The sequence below is a fragment of the Desmodus rotundus genome, chromosome 5 (assembly GCF_022682495.2).
Source record: "Desmodus rotundus isolate HL8 chromosome 5, HLdesRot8A.1, whole genome shotgun sequence".
NCBI lineage: Eukaryota > Metazoa > Chordata > Mammalia > Chiroptera > Phyllostomidae > Desmodus > Desmodus rotundus.
The window spans coordinates 33,788,765-33,804,259 of record NC_071391.1 but is presented as its reverse complement, the minus strand read 5'-3'; the positions used below and the strand labels follow the sequence as shown (position 1 = coordinate 33,804,259).

The 15,495-nt window shown below is 50.7% G+C and overlaps 1 protein-coding gene across 15 annotated transcripts in view; it reads right to left on the bottom strand.

Annotated features, from left to right (window-relative positions):
• Window positions 1-15,495, bottom strand: part of PLEKHA7 (pleckstrin homology domain containing A7) — a 202,681-nt gene that overhangs the window by 14,700 nt on the left and 172,486 nt on the right. For all 15 annotated transcript variants that reach the window (XM_053925428.2, XM_053925420.2, XM_053925434.2 and 12 more), the window contains 7 exons: window positions 11,231-11,299; window positions 10,988-11,068; window positions 9,495-9,644; window positions 8,809-8,910; window positions 3,677-3,785; window positions 3,301-3,527; window positions 68-256 (listed from right to left, as the gene is read on the bottom strand). In XM_053925428.2, coding sequence (XP_053781403.1) covers window positions 68-256; window positions 3,301-3,527; window positions 3,677-3,785; window positions 8,809-8,910; window positions 9,495-9,644; window positions 10,988-11,068; window positions 11,231-11,299 — 927 coding nt within the window. The remainder of the gene's footprint in view (window positions 1-67; window positions 257-3,300; window positions 3,528-3,676; window positions 3,786-8,808; window positions 8,911-9,494; window positions 9,645-10,987; window positions 11,069-11,230; window positions 11,300-15,495) is intronic.

The window sequence follows — 15,495 nt, the reverse complement described above, 5'->3', positions numbered from 1 at the left end:
GCCCAGCACCATGCCACCATCCCTCTCCCCAATCACAGAGGGCACCCCCAAGGTCCTCCCTGCTCACCCTCGAGTCCCCGTTCACACACTGCCCCTGCTCCCGGTCTCGCTTCCTCTCGTCCGATTGCCGCTTGAGGCCTCTCACTGAGGTGTGCCGGATGATGGTGGCCTCTCTGGGCAGAGGTGGCACGGCTGGGGGCTGGTCCTCGGGGCTGTAGAGCTCAGGGAGTGGGGGCCTCGGGGGCGCCTCATCTTCCTGCTCAGAAAAAGGAGCAGAACCAGTGCCCAGTGAGAGGGAGTGGGAGGGAGTGGGAGGGAAGGATGCCGAGGGGCCCCACTGCCGTGGTGGCCCAAAGCGCCAGGACAGGCCACCTCGGGCCTGCACAGCATGACCGCTTCGGCCCAAAGACGCCAACGTTTCCCCTGGCTGAGCTGTGAAGAGGGTGACACCTCGGCTCCAAATCCGTTCTTCTTTTGGATTCACACACTTTCCATCTTTCAAGGCGTCGCCTATATGTACTGTGTCCCCAAATCCAGGACTCAGGTCTAGCTCCCTGCTCTTTCTCTGCTTGCTCGGAACACACAGTTCACGGAGCAGGCCGGCAGCTCTGCACTCACTGGTAAGTCTGTGACAGCGCCCCACCCCAGACGTCTGCCTCCCTCCACAGAGCTCAGACTGCGCTGCCCACTGTCCCTGCAGGTCTCGGGATCGCTCGGCAGGCAGGAGAGCTGAGCAAGGACACCCCACCTCCTCCTGCTCCCTCCATCAGAAATGTGAATGATTACAAAGTTTCTCCTCCTTCCCGACCTGGGGGCTGAACAGGCGTTCGGGTTGGGTGACTCACTGCCTGCCCCGCAGCCCACTCCCTGAAGATGATGGATGCCACTATTTTCCTCAAAACCCCCTGCACCCCCGACTCCTCCGCCCAGTCCACAACACGCTGAGGGCTGTAGCTTCTCTACAGATCAACGACCTGGTTCCCAGCGGCCATGGATGCCTACTCCTGGGACAAATGACCACTGAGACTCCTTCCTCCTAGACTCCCTCCTTCTTAGTCTAATTTTGCTTTGTTTTTCAAAATTTTGCCAGTTCAGGAAAGGGTGCTGCAAGCTTTCCTTGCAAGGGTTTACCAGCATTCTCTTTCTGTAACACATTTCATCACTGTGTGGGAGTTATCCCCCCAGACTCCCTGAGCGCCCCGTTTCCAACCCTGACATCAGGTCTCGGAATCACCAATGTCTAAAAGTGCCCCAGAAAGATAAACACAAAACGTCCATTGCCCTTGATTGAAGGCCATAGAATGTCTGGAGGCAGAGGGTAGAAAAGAGACATTTTATTATGTTTTAAAGTCTCTTTCGATTTTGTGCCCTTTGAGAGTATTATCTAATAAAAAGTAAATGACGTTAAATTCAAGAAACTAAGCCACATAAAAATGAAAGAACTGTAGCTACATGCACCAGTGTGGATGAATCTCACAAGCCTAAAATGTTGAAGAAATGATGCAAGATACAAAAGGATAAACACAATGTTGAATATAGATAAAAATTAAAGTATTTAGAGACATGAAAACTTAGGTAGAAACACTTAAAAAAGAAAAGGCAAGAAAATTACCCAAAGTCAAGACAGAGGTTACCGCTAGCAGAGAGCCTTGCGTTGGGAAGGGAGCCACAGGCTCGAGGGCCTCTGGCTGCTGCAAAGCTCTATTTCTTGATCTGGGTGTTGGTATAACATGGGTGGTCTCATTATTATTTGTTAAACTGTATATTCATGTTCTATGTCAATTTCAGGATATAATTACTTCACAAATATAAAATAAGCAAACAATAATGAAAATGGTAAAACTGGTGAATACATTACTAGAGGAGGGGAGAAGAGACTCCCACCCCACTCGGTGACCCTGACGTTGACCCCACTTGAAAAGCCCTGCCCCTGAGCCCCGGAGGGCGCAGCTGTGAAGAGCCTCCTCTGTGATGTCCATTCAAGGCTGCGTGTAGTGCAGGGGCAGGGGGTGGGGGGTGTGAAACTGGGGCGGCTCAGACAGGGGACAGGCCTTGTCTGAGGACCCAGAGAGAAGGGCTCCGGGGCAGCACCACTCCCCTCTGCTGTTTGTCCCGGCTGGCAGGCAGCCTGCCTTCCGTCAGCAGCTGTCTTCCCCAGCCTTTCCTGTTTGTTTTGCTATTTCTACCCCGTTTTGTGGCTGGTGCTCTGTGCCTCTTAGGTCTAGGGGTTGGGAAGGAGATCTCAAGGTGAAGAAATTCACAGCAACCCTGGGTCCTGGCACCTGTGTTCCAGCTCTGGGCCCTGGCCCGTGGCTGGAAGTGGGCAGATGGTGAGGACCAGGACATGGGAACCTGTGTGTTTAAGCTACTGCTGTGCACCGACCTCACCAGACGTCCGAGGCACTTGTGGTGCCCAGGCAAAGCTCCTCCAAGCAAAATCCTGGAGGTCCCGCTCCCCTTCTGCTGTAGCTTCTCAGTCACTTGGACCGGACCCCTTGTATTCTCCGGCCAACGCTGGCCTGGCCCTGGACACATGAGCTATCATGGTACCTGACCCCATCTTCTGCTTCCTTAAAGTCCCCTGTTGTCCCAGGCTCTGCCAAGGGCTTGGCCCCTTTCCATGCCAGGCGAGCCAAGGAACTGGCCCAAACAATCACAAGGACCACAGACCCAGCCCGGGGACCTGGGATGAATGTTCAGTAGGATGACAGATGGCATAGAGAATGGTCAGGAGATATGGACTCAATCTACTAACACGGAGACCCTAAGCAAATTTTAACACCTTTGGGCCTCATTTCCCTATCTGTGAAATGGGGATACCGACCTCCCTGTCTACACTCCATGGGGTTATTCTGAGGATCAGATGTATCCTACAGCCCAGCAGAGTGCTCGCCTGCAGGTGAAGATAAGGATACTCTTCTGCTGAGGTGAGCCCACTGCCTGCAGGCGTGTGTAACTGCAGGTTTGCAAGGAGTGGCCACACACCTCTCTGCACGGTACAGATCATAAGTCCCACCTACCCACTGCAGTCACTTCCTTTGCCGGGCCTCAGTTTTCCCAACTGCAAAATGGGAGGGTGGGGCTAGATTATCTCGAAGGGCCCTTCTAATTCTGGGAGTCTGAGGTCCGATGGCAGGCCTCCACTCCATAACTTCTCATGGCTCAGCACTCTGGCTGGTTCTATCTCCCCATGTTTCCCTAAAAACTTCTCTCCTGAGAGGAGCTGACCCAAGGACACAGAGGGACAATCATCTGCCAGAGAGGAAAAGGCAGCACTCAGCTCCTGGTCGTCATACTTACAACTTTGGGCTTCGTCTTGGTTGGTGACTGAAGAGGAGACGTCACCTTCCTCAGCTGGGGTGGGTGAGGTCGGTACGGCACATAGGTTTGCAGCTGGGGGAAGAGTCGAACCTCCAGAGGGGTCCGCACAGGGCTGGTGGGTGGGCTGGGCTGCAGGGGCGGCTTGCTCTCCAAAGTGGAGAGCGAAGGCACAGGCGGGTGAGGAAACAAAGGCACCGTTTTTCTCTCTGAGGGGCATAGAGGGAAACAATGGATGGCATGGAACAAAGATCCCCTTCCTGGGAGGAGTGACTTACACCATGAGGGCCTGACCCCCACCCCCACAGAGTCATGCCCCCCGCCCCTCGTGTTGGCCCCGAGGAGTATGGCCGCTCACCCGGATTCTTGACCGAGTCCACCAGGATTCTGAAATTCTCTTTATTTGCGCTCAGGCCTGCAATGACATCTTCAATCCTCCAGAGATCCTTCTGTATCTGCGACTTCTCCTAAAGAAGACCAGGCGGTGGTTCACTTCCTTCTTACCTCCTTACGAGAGGGTCCTTCTCAGGACTTGCTCTGTCATGTCAGACAGGGCCCTCACCCTGGGCAGCAGCAAGTCCTTGGGAAACCCTGCCGGGGCTACAGCCAAGCCTGCTTCACAGCTTCGCACGGAAGCGCAGACTTGGAAGATGCCCCAGGCCCAGGAGAAAGATTTCTGAGCAGCTCCCGCCAGTCCACCTTGCCTAGTTCCACCTAATTTAAAAACAGACTGCCTTAAACACTGTACGATTCCCTTCTATGAGGCGTCTATAGGAGTCACATTCAGAGACAGAGAGCAGAGGTGGTGGCCAGGGGCTGGGGGCAGGGGGAGGGGGTTGCTGTTTCACGGGTACAGCACTCCAGTCCTGCAAGATAAAACGGTTTGTGGAGACAGGCGCACAGCAATGAGAAGACATTTAACACTACAACCGCATGCTTGCAAATGGTTAAGGTGGTAAATTTTATGCTATGTATATTTTACCACAATTTTAGAAAATAGACTGTCTTAGGCAGCCATGGCACAAGGGAAGAGAAGGCAAGGACTAGAGGTTATGCCTTCCCTAGAATATGAAGAGCATCTTTCAGAATCCTGGGATTTGAATTTCAGAGTACAATGGGTCATGGAAATTATTTGGTAATAAAAAGGAGTGAAGTACTGATAAACGCTACACCACGGATGAACCTTGGAAACATTGTGCTAAGTGAAAGAAGCCAGACACAAAAGGCCACATAGTGTGTGATTCCATGTACTTAAAATGTCCAGGGTAAACACATAAGGACAGAAAGTAGGTCAGTGGTTGGCTAGAGCGGGAGTGGGGAGTGGGGCGAGGGGGGAGGGACTGTGAGTAGGCACAATGTTTCTTTGGGGAGAACTGCACACGTTAACAGGGAATTCGACGATAAAGCTGCTACTTTACAAAAGCTCTGGGGAAGAGCCAGGTCACGGGGCCACACACACACACTCTCACAATCACACCTGAAACCGGCTGGGAAGAGGCTGCAGAAAGAGGTAAACAGGGTCTGCTGTGATTAAGGGATCGCGGGCGTCTTTTAATAGAGTTGTTTAAACATCAAATAGAGTGTTCTTTCCATTTTTAAATTACCATGGGGGAGGACAGAAGGTGTCACATCCGCATCTCCTCTCAAGGCACCGGCCACCCTCAACCAGGAGCGGCCCCACATGCTTAGGGGCCTGTCTGATTCTGTGACTAGACTACGTGCTCTGACAGCCCTCCACCCCCACCCCAGGGGCAGGCTCTCAGCAGATGCTCAGTACATGTATGTTGAATGAATAAAGGACCAATCACTTAAAAGTCCCTGATCAAATACTGTCCAACAGCCGTGATGTCCGAGGCCTCCCTCCTAAAGGGGCTCCGACTCTCAATCTCCCCCCACAGTTAAAACACCAACACACATCCTCAGGGCTGAGAAGCAAATAACGGACTTGATGCTCAGCTCCGCACGAAAGTACAGCTGTCCCAAAAAAGACAGGTGTACAGGTGTATACACTCAGGAGCCCAGAGAGTGTGTATAAACTAACAGGAGTAACTCTGGAGCTGGGGTCCCCAAGCAGTGTGCTGGGAGCAGGGGAAGGAACAGAAGTAACTCTGGAGCTGGGGTCCCCAAGCAGTGTGCTGGGAGCAGGTGGAGGAGGAGCATGGTGTTAAAACCAGCTCCCTCTCTTTCGGCAGCCTACCTGCACACTTCCACCTGCCAGTTTACAGCCCTGCCCCAGCCCTGTCTTCCTGTCACCCCATGTGTGAGAGAAGGTGATGAAATTTCAGAACTTAATGACAACGTGAAGGAAGCTTTTGGGGAGCAAGGCAGTGGGGTTCCATTCCTGTATCCCCACCCCAGCCTGGGCAGGAAGGCTCCTGGATACTACATCCAGCAAAGGCCTGAACTCGTTGTCCCGAAGTAGGAACACCTACAGGTAGCCTCACCCACCACTGTCCCTCACAGTTACCTAGATGTTCTTTTATCCTCTGGCTTCCCTGCCCAGGTGGCCATGAAAATCTTCATAACTAAAGCCACTCATCTTTAATGAAAAGGCGATGAATTTTCTCACAGCCAAGCCTGGTTAATGGGGGGCGAGTTTCCAGGCACCCCTGAGAATGGGTGTACGGGGCTACAAGCGTGTGAGTCATTCAGGACTCTAACAGCTTGCCTGGCCTGGAATCACACCAAAGAAGTCCACACAGACCCTGCTCGAAGAAGAGCTTTGTGGGCCTCCCAGGCTGCGGTGGCATTCAGGGAAAGTGTCAGCACTGCCACCAAGTGAGGTGCCAATCAAGCAGCAGGGCCTGGGCTTCAAACTGGCCTATGTTTTACTGACTTACTAGGGAGTCCGTGCCAAGACCTGTATATTAAACCCATTTGCTTTTTGGAGGGGAAAAATGGTTTCTCAGCCTGCTGTTTGTAAAGCCACCCGAAATAAGTAAGGCACAGTAAAAATACAAATGGCCAGTAATTACCTGAAAGATGTTTAACCTACTAGGAATTAAATAAATGCAAATTAAAACAAGATGTCTTTTTCCAGCAGGTAGACTGGCAAAAACTAAAAAGACTGATAACATCAAGTGCTGGCGAGGTTGTGGGTGGACACGTCCAGTACTCCCATCCCCTGGGGCTGGGAGTACTCTACCCACACGGAAGAGGCACTGTCACTTCAGCCCACTAGGTCCACTCTAGGAGTCTACCTCGGGTAAATGCTTATAACTGAGCCGGAAAAGGCAGTTACACAGATGCTTGCTGTGGCACCTTTTATAAAAGCAAAACACACTGCAAGCGACATTAAACGTCCATCAGCAGAGGAATGGCTCAGTGAGTGTGGATATCCACTCTGCAGACTTGCGTGCAGCAGTTAAGAACTAACTTCATTTCATTTACTCAGACCAGCCATTTTCTACCTTTTTCATTTCATGGCACACATAAAAACTAATTACTAAAATTCTGTGGCATACCAAAAAAGATGGTTTTTACTGATTTGACAAAAAAATAAAAACGGGTATAATTTTGATTCATTCACACCAGATGGCTATGGTTGTGTTGGCTGTTGTCATTTCTTTATTTGACGATCTAAGGGAAAGAAGTCAGTGATCCTGATTAAACAATATTGCATGTTTTAAAAATTCTTGCAGCACACCAGTTGAAAACTTAGACCAGCAATGTCCGGTACAACTTTCTGGGATTACTGGAATCTTCTCCCACCTGCACTGTCCAATACGGTAACCCCTGGCCACATGTGGCTCCTGAGCAGCTGTGATTCTAGTGTGACTGAGGAATATATTTTTAATGTTAGTTAACTTTCATTCATTTGAGTTTACATTTAAACAGCCACTGTATTGGGAAGCATAAACTTAGGAGTATTTTTCCAAGAAAAATGTCTACAACATAAGGTCGTAACAAAAAAGCGAGTTACTGAACAAGCTATAAGAATGATTCCTCTTTAAATACACCAAACTCCCACCCCAAATAAACTCTATAATTCCATGTACGTGCACACGTTTGGAAATGCAAAGAGAGTGATCGGGAAGGCGATGCTGCAAATGGATGCCCTCATTACACGTGGGGAGGGTGGTGGTCTGGGGCAGAAAGGGGATGGAGGGAAGGGAAGCTTTTATTTTTTTGTTTTTGCTTCTCGTTTGGCCTTTTCAAAGAGATACATTTGGGTGTTATTTGTAGAATCATAGAAACATAAGGAATAAAGAGCTAAAAAAATACTGCTAAAATTAATCTGCCTCACTGAAATCCAAGAAGATACGTATAACCGGACAGGACAGCTTAAGAAGCTAGTAATGAACAATAATCGTTTGAAGGACTTAGTCAATATCCACTTACTATTTTCAAGCCACTATGCTAAGTGCTGGGGATACAAAAAAGAATAGGGAATGAGAGTCAGCTTGGATGACGGGAAGTTATAGGGAAAAACAGCGGCAGCAGGAGCCAGACAAGTCCTGGCAGCCGAGCAGGCCGGCCTGGAGCCACAGGCACGAGTCCCCATGTGGCCCCGGACTGGCTCTCAGGGACTGGCTCCAAATGCTGAATGGGGGGAAAGCAGGGCCTGGGAGAAGCCTCCCAGTTCTGAATTTCCATCACTTATTGGGGTGAGGCTGACGTCAGCAGAGTCGACATGTTCATAAATCACTTGAATGAGGGGCCTTGGCTGGAACTAGTTCATCATTTAGCAAGCCAAGCCCGAAAGCTGGCCCAGCACAGTGCCTCCACAAGAGGCCCCAATTAATGCTCACTGAATCCAAACAAGTCGAATTCATGTCAGGGCCCTGGAAGGGGAGCTAGAGATCTGAAGCTGGGTTCAAAAGCAGGTGATTTTCCATTTTTAAAATGTTGAGGGTGGGGCTGGAGCCTGGTTGGGCACAACAGTGAGCAAACACTGAGCATCTGGAGGACCCAACTGGGAGAAGAAAAACCGTGCAGAGCCTTTCTTCCCTCACCTGAGGGGGCAGAGGCAAATGTCAGCAGGGCGGCCGGTTTCTAAGGATAGCGGAAGCAGGGCTCTGAGGCTGCCTTTCCCGAGTGGGGCAGGGGCCACAGCGATGGGTATCTCTTAGCCTGGCCTCCAGAAATGCTAATGACTGCCTGGAGACCAGAGGCACCTCCTGGAGTCACACCACCTCCTCAGGTGAAGGCTGGATAACATCTAGCTTCAGGAACCCGAGGAGGGAAGGAAGGGGGCGGGGCTTCCTGCTGCAGTCTGAGTGAGTAGCTAGGAGGCCAAGAACTAAGAAACACAGTTCACACTTAAGTCCCTGTAAGGGTCTCAAGGCTGGTATCTGTCTCCTCTCGAGGCTGTTTTCCCAAATGTAAAACCCTCACAAAAATGCCACAGTTTGTCTAAGAGCAGAAAGACAGGGACTGGGGGCAGAGTCTCGGATGATGAACAGGCTGGGTCCCCTGGAGGAAGAGAAGGCCCTGGGTGGGGCTCCCAGGAAATCAGAGCTCAGAAGAGATCAAGAGCCCTGGAGTCACCTGGAAAAAAAAGGCTCTTCTGTGCCGCTCCTGCAGGGTCTGCTTCAGCTGCTCCACATCGCTCTCCAGCTTCAGGTACTCATTCCAGGCGTTTTCCATCTCCTGTTGGCCAAGGAAACACGTCCGATTCTTAGTCGTCCCCGCCCCCAGAAGCCCCCCTGCACACCTGTGCTCCTGACCACAGCCGGCCTAGCCAGGGGGAGAGGGGAGGGGAGCCCCGCAGGTCTTCTTGGGCCGGCCTGGTGAGAGAGGACATGGGCTGTCCTCTCATGCACGCTCTGACCCCAGCCCTCTGCACTGTCCTGTCTTCCATCGCTGGGGACACTTTGGTTCTCAGCCCTGGCAGCAAGGGCCTGCCCCACATCAGATGAACAAATAAAGTGGAGATGCTGACATCACAGAATTATCTGCATACAGATCAGGAAAAAGCCTTACAGGCTTCTGTGAGAAATCTGGTCCCCTGGGTGTCATTGTAGCCACCTAGGGGTCACTGATGGACAGGACCCTAAGGCAGCCCTGGACATGCCACCCCTGAACAAAGTAAGCTACTGTCAGGAGGCAGCCTGCTGCCCCAAGACGCTTGCCCCTGGCCACCAATTCAGTTATATCTGGGGAGATGAGAAAAGCAGCCCCCGCCCAGCCCATCCTGAGAGGAAGTGTCTGCACCCTCCCCACCCTCTACGCACAGTGGACTCTCTGGAGAGCTCCGCCCGGATGTGGACGAGGTCCTCCTGCAGCAACCTCTGCTGGTAGGCGATCTTCTCCAGGTGCTGGGGCTGGTCTCGGTATTGCTCCATCTGCCGGTGCAGCACCTCCAGCACGGACTCCAGCTGGTCCTACGCCGGGCGAGGGTCAAAGTGCAGGATGGTAACAGGACAGTCCCTGGAGGCCTCCCCATACCATGCCAGGGGCTAAAGCTCGAATGAAGGGACCTGACAGGGTTTCTGGGTCCAGCTCTGACTCTGCCCATTGAGTAGCCTGGGGCAAGTCACCCAATAGCTCTGTGCCTCAGTTTCCTCATCTACAAAATGGGCATAAGGATTCTGGCTCCTTATGGGATAAACAATGAGGATAAATCAGTATCAATGGAAAACTCTTTAAGGTCTTTGGGACAAAGGACATGTAATAAACTTTCAGCGTCACAAATATAACACCTGGTTAAAGTGCAGTAAAGAGCCCTAACTGGTGAGGCTCAGTGGGTCGGGCATCGTCTCACAACAGAAAGGCCGCCGGCTGGATTCCCCAGTTAGGACACATGCCAGCATCACATGCTAGGTCCCCAGTGGGGGGCAGGGGAGAAGCAAGTGATTGACCTTTCTCTGGCTCTTTAAGGTTTCTCTCCCTCTTTCTCCCTCCCTTCCCCCTCTCTGAAAGTACTGTATTTGTTATGTATAATGTGCATTTTTTTGCCCAAACTTTTGAGGGAAAAATAAGGATGTGCATTGTACATGGGTAGTACTGATTCCATATTTCTATAGATGTTTTTAATTCTTTTATTTATGCTTATGCATTAAGAGTGTAATGCATAGAAAATAATGATATCCATATGTTCAAAAGTTAATGCTAAAATTCCTTTATAATACAAAAAACAAGTATCTGAATAAATAAATAAAATAAAAAATTGAATTAAAAAATTAAAATGAAAGATTGGGCCAAAATGTGGGTACACATTATACATGGGAGCATATTATACATGGCAAAATACGGTAAATAAACAAAATCTTTTTTAAAAAGTGCAATAAAGAAACACATTCACTCTAAGTGTCTAAGAGAACAAACACGGGTGCCCCCACCTCCGCCGCAGTCCATTCCCGCCCTCCCATCTAGTCTGCTTCCTCCGCAGCCCAGGTCCTCGGGGGCCCAGGGGACCTCAACACAGACAAGGCGGTGGAGCCCTCCTCTCCCAGGTTCACCTCACCAGGCCTTCGGGGAGAGGTCGACCAGAGCAGAACAGGGTGGTAAGAGGAAGAGGACAGGGGTCCTGGGCCAAGGCCTCCCTGTGAGGTTTCCTCCAGGTCCAGAAAGAACACCCCCCCCCACCCCAAGAAACACCTCTTAAATCCAAAGACACTGTTCTGGGTAGACTAACACCTGTCACTTGATACCATCCAGTCCCTGACAGAGAAACGACAAACCCCCTTCTCCACCCAGACTAAGACTATGCAAAACTGATACATACTTTGTTCTCCTTGAGGGCTCGTATCTTGTCTTCCAAGTCCTGGAGGATCCTGTCTTGTTCGCAGAAGATGCTCAGTTTAACCTGTGAGCAAGAAGAGGTTGGAGAAAGCCTGGGATGAGGAGCAAAGGGTGTGGCCTTGGGGCAGAATCAGAAGGCCTTTGGCTACAGAACCATCCAAACCCTGCCTGAAGCTGTCCACCCGGCTCTGGGGACAGCAGGCGGCCAAGAAGCCAGCTCACTCACGTCAATGTCACTCTCAGCAATCTTCACCGGCTTCAGGCTTCGATCCTTGAGGAGGTCCCGGCCTGTCATCTGCGAGGTGAACAAGTTAAAGGGGATTTAACCACAGGATTTGGGGTCAAAGCGCAGGAAGGAAAGTAAGCCCCACAACGGGTCAGTGGCAGGTAGGGTCACGGCACAGAAGGGGCAAAACCTCAGGCAATGCTTGCTTTTACTTTTTAGACCTATTTCATTTTAGGAAAAAAAAACAAAACCTCTTCAAGATTCTAGCGGCACTTGTAAATTTCTCAAATTAAAGGAAATACAGACATTCAAATTATAGTATCATCAACTGTAGCAGCTTCTATTTGCTCAAAATCAGTATGAATCTTGGAAAATTTGCCACTAATAAGAGAGAGTTTTGCTACTGAATCTGGGGTCAAACACAAGGGACAGAAGTCCATGAACCCTGCCCAGGCCAGTGGGGTGGGTGGACCAGGGCGAACAAGCAAATCTCCTGGACATTGCCAAGCCTTAGTTTAAGGAAGTCTCTGAGCAGCCCACCTCCCTGTGAGTAAGGTCAGCCTCCCCACCCTAACCATATGGGAAGAGGACCTGGCCAAGGGAAGAAGGAACCTGGATAATTCCTGGCTGGGGTTTTCACTGACCCCTGAATAAGTAAGGGTAGGCTATACTTGTGTATGTTACCACTTACCCTGCCCTCTCAAGAAAGGAGACCACCAGGCAGGAGACAAAAGTCACCCAGCTTATGGGTGGGTGGAATTCCACATTTCCCCCTGCCCTGTCCCTGTTCCCTCGACTCAATGTGACACACTGCCACCCATCTCTCACTGACCCCTATGAAGCTAGCCCTTGTTTTCATTTCCCCCAAACCTCCTTGCCGACAGCTGTGCAGGGGAGGGGGCACTTCTCCACAGATGCGCACCCCCATGGCCAGGCCATGGGCAGGAAGAGCCAGGTTGAATGTGCCCCGTGTAAGGGAGGCCGTCTTGCTGAACTCCACTTTGCAGATTTGACCAGGGAAAGAGGGTGTAGCTAACTATTGCCAAGATAGGTGGTGGTGTGTAGCATGCAGAGCGTCCCAGTGTGGATGGACAGACAGCTGCTGGAGAGAAGGCCCTCGCTTTTCCCCTACTCCATCTGGAAGGTCCAGTAAGTTTGTGAGTGTGAGTCAGAAACAGAAATACATTGGCAAGCATTCCCCTCAGAACTCAAGCTCCTCCCGCCCCCATGCCCAACTGTCCTATACTCCCTCTCCTTGACAATCATCATTAGCAAAGGGCAAGGGCAAGGTCAAAAGAGAATGCCTTCTCCATCCATGCCTTGGCTTGAGGACTCAGTCTGGCTGTAGACCTGCCCCCACCCATTCCCATGCTCCCTTTGGTCGCACAGTAGAGGGCAGGGACCACTGTCTTATTTATCTTGCTAAAGTCAGCCCTGAGCATAAAGCCTGGCACACGGAAAGGCGCTCAGCAAATGCTTATTGCATTGCAGGCGGGCCAAAGGGAAATGCTTGTAGGTCAGTGCTGCAGAGCTCCTGGGGAAAACAGAACTCCAGCCAAATTCTGCTCTTCACACTGACAGATTATATGTACACACACAGTCACGGAACACATTGACGACAGCAACAATCCACAAACACACAGGCTGTGCTGGCTTCTGTTAGGGCAGAAGGGGCGAGGGGGGCGGTGGAGCTAATCCTTGTGAACAGCAAACAGCTGAACTTCCCAGGCAGGACTTGGGCCTTTAGACTTGGGGAACCCAGCAGGTAAATGTAGGCGAGTCTTCACTCTGCGCCACCATCCTCAATAAAACAGCAGGCAAAGAGCTTGCCTACCCTCCAAGGGGCTGCCACTTGGCTCGTTTCCTAGGAAGAAATCATTTTCAAAGCGGGATATGCTTTGAGGACTTTTCCTCCCAGCAAAACTCTTCCCCTTATTTCGCTAACGCTCTTTACAAATGACATCTTTTCGATCCTGAAATAGCCAGGCAGAGAATCTAATGGAGCGATGCCTGTTTGTCCAGCACCATCAGGGATTAAGTGAGGCATCCCACACAAAAAAGGCATTCTGAGGAAGCTGGATCTTTCAAACTTTTTGATGGAAAGCTAACTAACAGTATGCTCTTCACTGCCTTCACAGAATGGTGAATACCGTACTTTTTGGACTATAAGATGCACCCCCTCCAAATTTGGGAGGAAATGGGGTGCATCTTATAGTGTGAATATAGCTTACCTGGCTCACTGGGGGATGGGGTGTTATTTATGTTATTAAGTATTTTTCCACATTTTTTGCTTCAAAATCTTTTTCCTATTTTCCTTCTCTAAAACCTAGGTGCGTCTTACAGTCTGAAAAATATGGTATATACTCAATGTATCCCCACCTTTTGGGGGGATGAATCAGTCATTATTAAAAAAATCAGTAATACAGAATTTCTTAGAAGCTTGTATTTAAGGCTATTTGCACCCCTTGATTAAATGCTCTCAAATTTCTGTGCTTTTATTTTCATTTTAGATTAACATGTAATGTATTTTTTCCCCCCTTGGGATATTAGCACCCTCTTTTCAAAGCAGCAGCTTCCTCTTCTCCCCTATTAATGTGCTGCTTTGAAGGTGCTTCGGGCTAGAAGTCCAAACTCCAAACTCAGACCGAGTCTGTTGGGATAGCTGCTTTCCCCACCTCCCTCCCTCCTGCTGGGCTGGGCGCCCTTCAGGGAGATGCTCCCACACCTGCGTCTCTGACTGAGGGCCTCAGCACATCAGTGAAATGTTCTATCTCCCCTCACTAGATGCTAACCTAATTAGGGGTAACTGTGAGGGCTGTGACCTAGTTTCTCTGTATCCTCAAAGCCCAGCCAGAGCCCACCACAGTGAGGATATTCGGGAAATGTTTGCTTAGTGAGCCTGTGAATGTAACGACACGAGGTGAGCTGGCTGCTGGGAGACTTGCTCCGTGGAGTGAAGGCCACCGGCTTTTGAGCTGGGCTTTGAGATTGTGTTTACACAGCTCAGAGGCCCTATAACCTCCTGACTTTGGTTCTGTTCCAGAGAGTTGAGGCTACTAAGGCACATCCACAAGTAGTGTATTACATCTAAGTTTCCTTTTAAAACCATGCTTTGTATTATCAATGTTTAAATCCATTTAAAACTTCAACTATGGGGCCCCAGCAGCACTTCACCAGAAAAAGTGAAAGTCATGGGCACTTCTCCATTTGAAAGAGTGTCTGCATCAGAAAGGAACTGAAGGCCACCCAGGCACCTTACTCTCCTCTCCGCCACGCCCCCCCCACACACCTGTCCTCAGGGCTCAGGGTGACAGGACAGAGCACCTGCTTCCCAACCCACAGACTCTCCCGGAATACAACAAAATCTGGCCGTGTTTCAGGCACTAGTTCTGCGTCAGCCAAAGCGGGGATGGGAGGCCCGGTTTTGGTCTAGTCCAGCTCCAGACAGCAACACCCTGCCCCAAAGAAGAGCCCCCTTAACCCCAGGTCCACGGTGGGATCTGAGGCCACCCTAGCTCCTCCAAGGTGAGCAGGAACAACCACTCCCTCCTCCCAAGAAACTCATGCTTGACTCCCCCGACCATGCTGGTCTGTCTAGGTCAGGCCTCCCCATGGAGGCAGACAAGTGACAATGGGGACATGACACAAGCTGGCAGCAAGCTGGGCAAGCTCCCCACCCCCACCCCCGCCCCCCGCGGCAGCACAAGAGATGGAGGCACAGAACAGCACGGATGAGAGGCTCAGCCTGGTGCACCAGCCGAAGTGCTGAAGGGAGCTTCAATAGAAAGGAAATAAACCGAAATGACTTGCAGGAAGCCTGGGGGTGGTCAGGAGAGCCCCTGGTTAAGCAAGTGATGGAATCGGCACTGAGCCAGAAGCAATGGAATGGCCCCGCTCGGAGACACAGATCAGATCATCTTACGCTTCTCCTGGGCCGACAGCCCAGTGCTGACTTCTTCAGCACTTTGTAAAGCACGTTGATCAAAGGTTCATTATTTTTTATCTGTTCCAAACAGAAAGGTAAATACAACAAGACGTAACAGGTAAGACATCAAACAACACTTGAAGGAGACAGAATTTGGGGAACTGGTGAGGGGAGCCTTAAGGAGGATGTGTGGCTGTGTGACTCAGTGGTGGGGACTCAGTCCTCTTGCACGGCTTCCCAGCTGTTGGACCTTTCTGGGGTTCAGTCCTTTGGTCTATAAAATGCGGGACAGGGGGAATAAGCTCTGTCTGAAGGACTTCTGTGCAGGCTGGTTTACGTG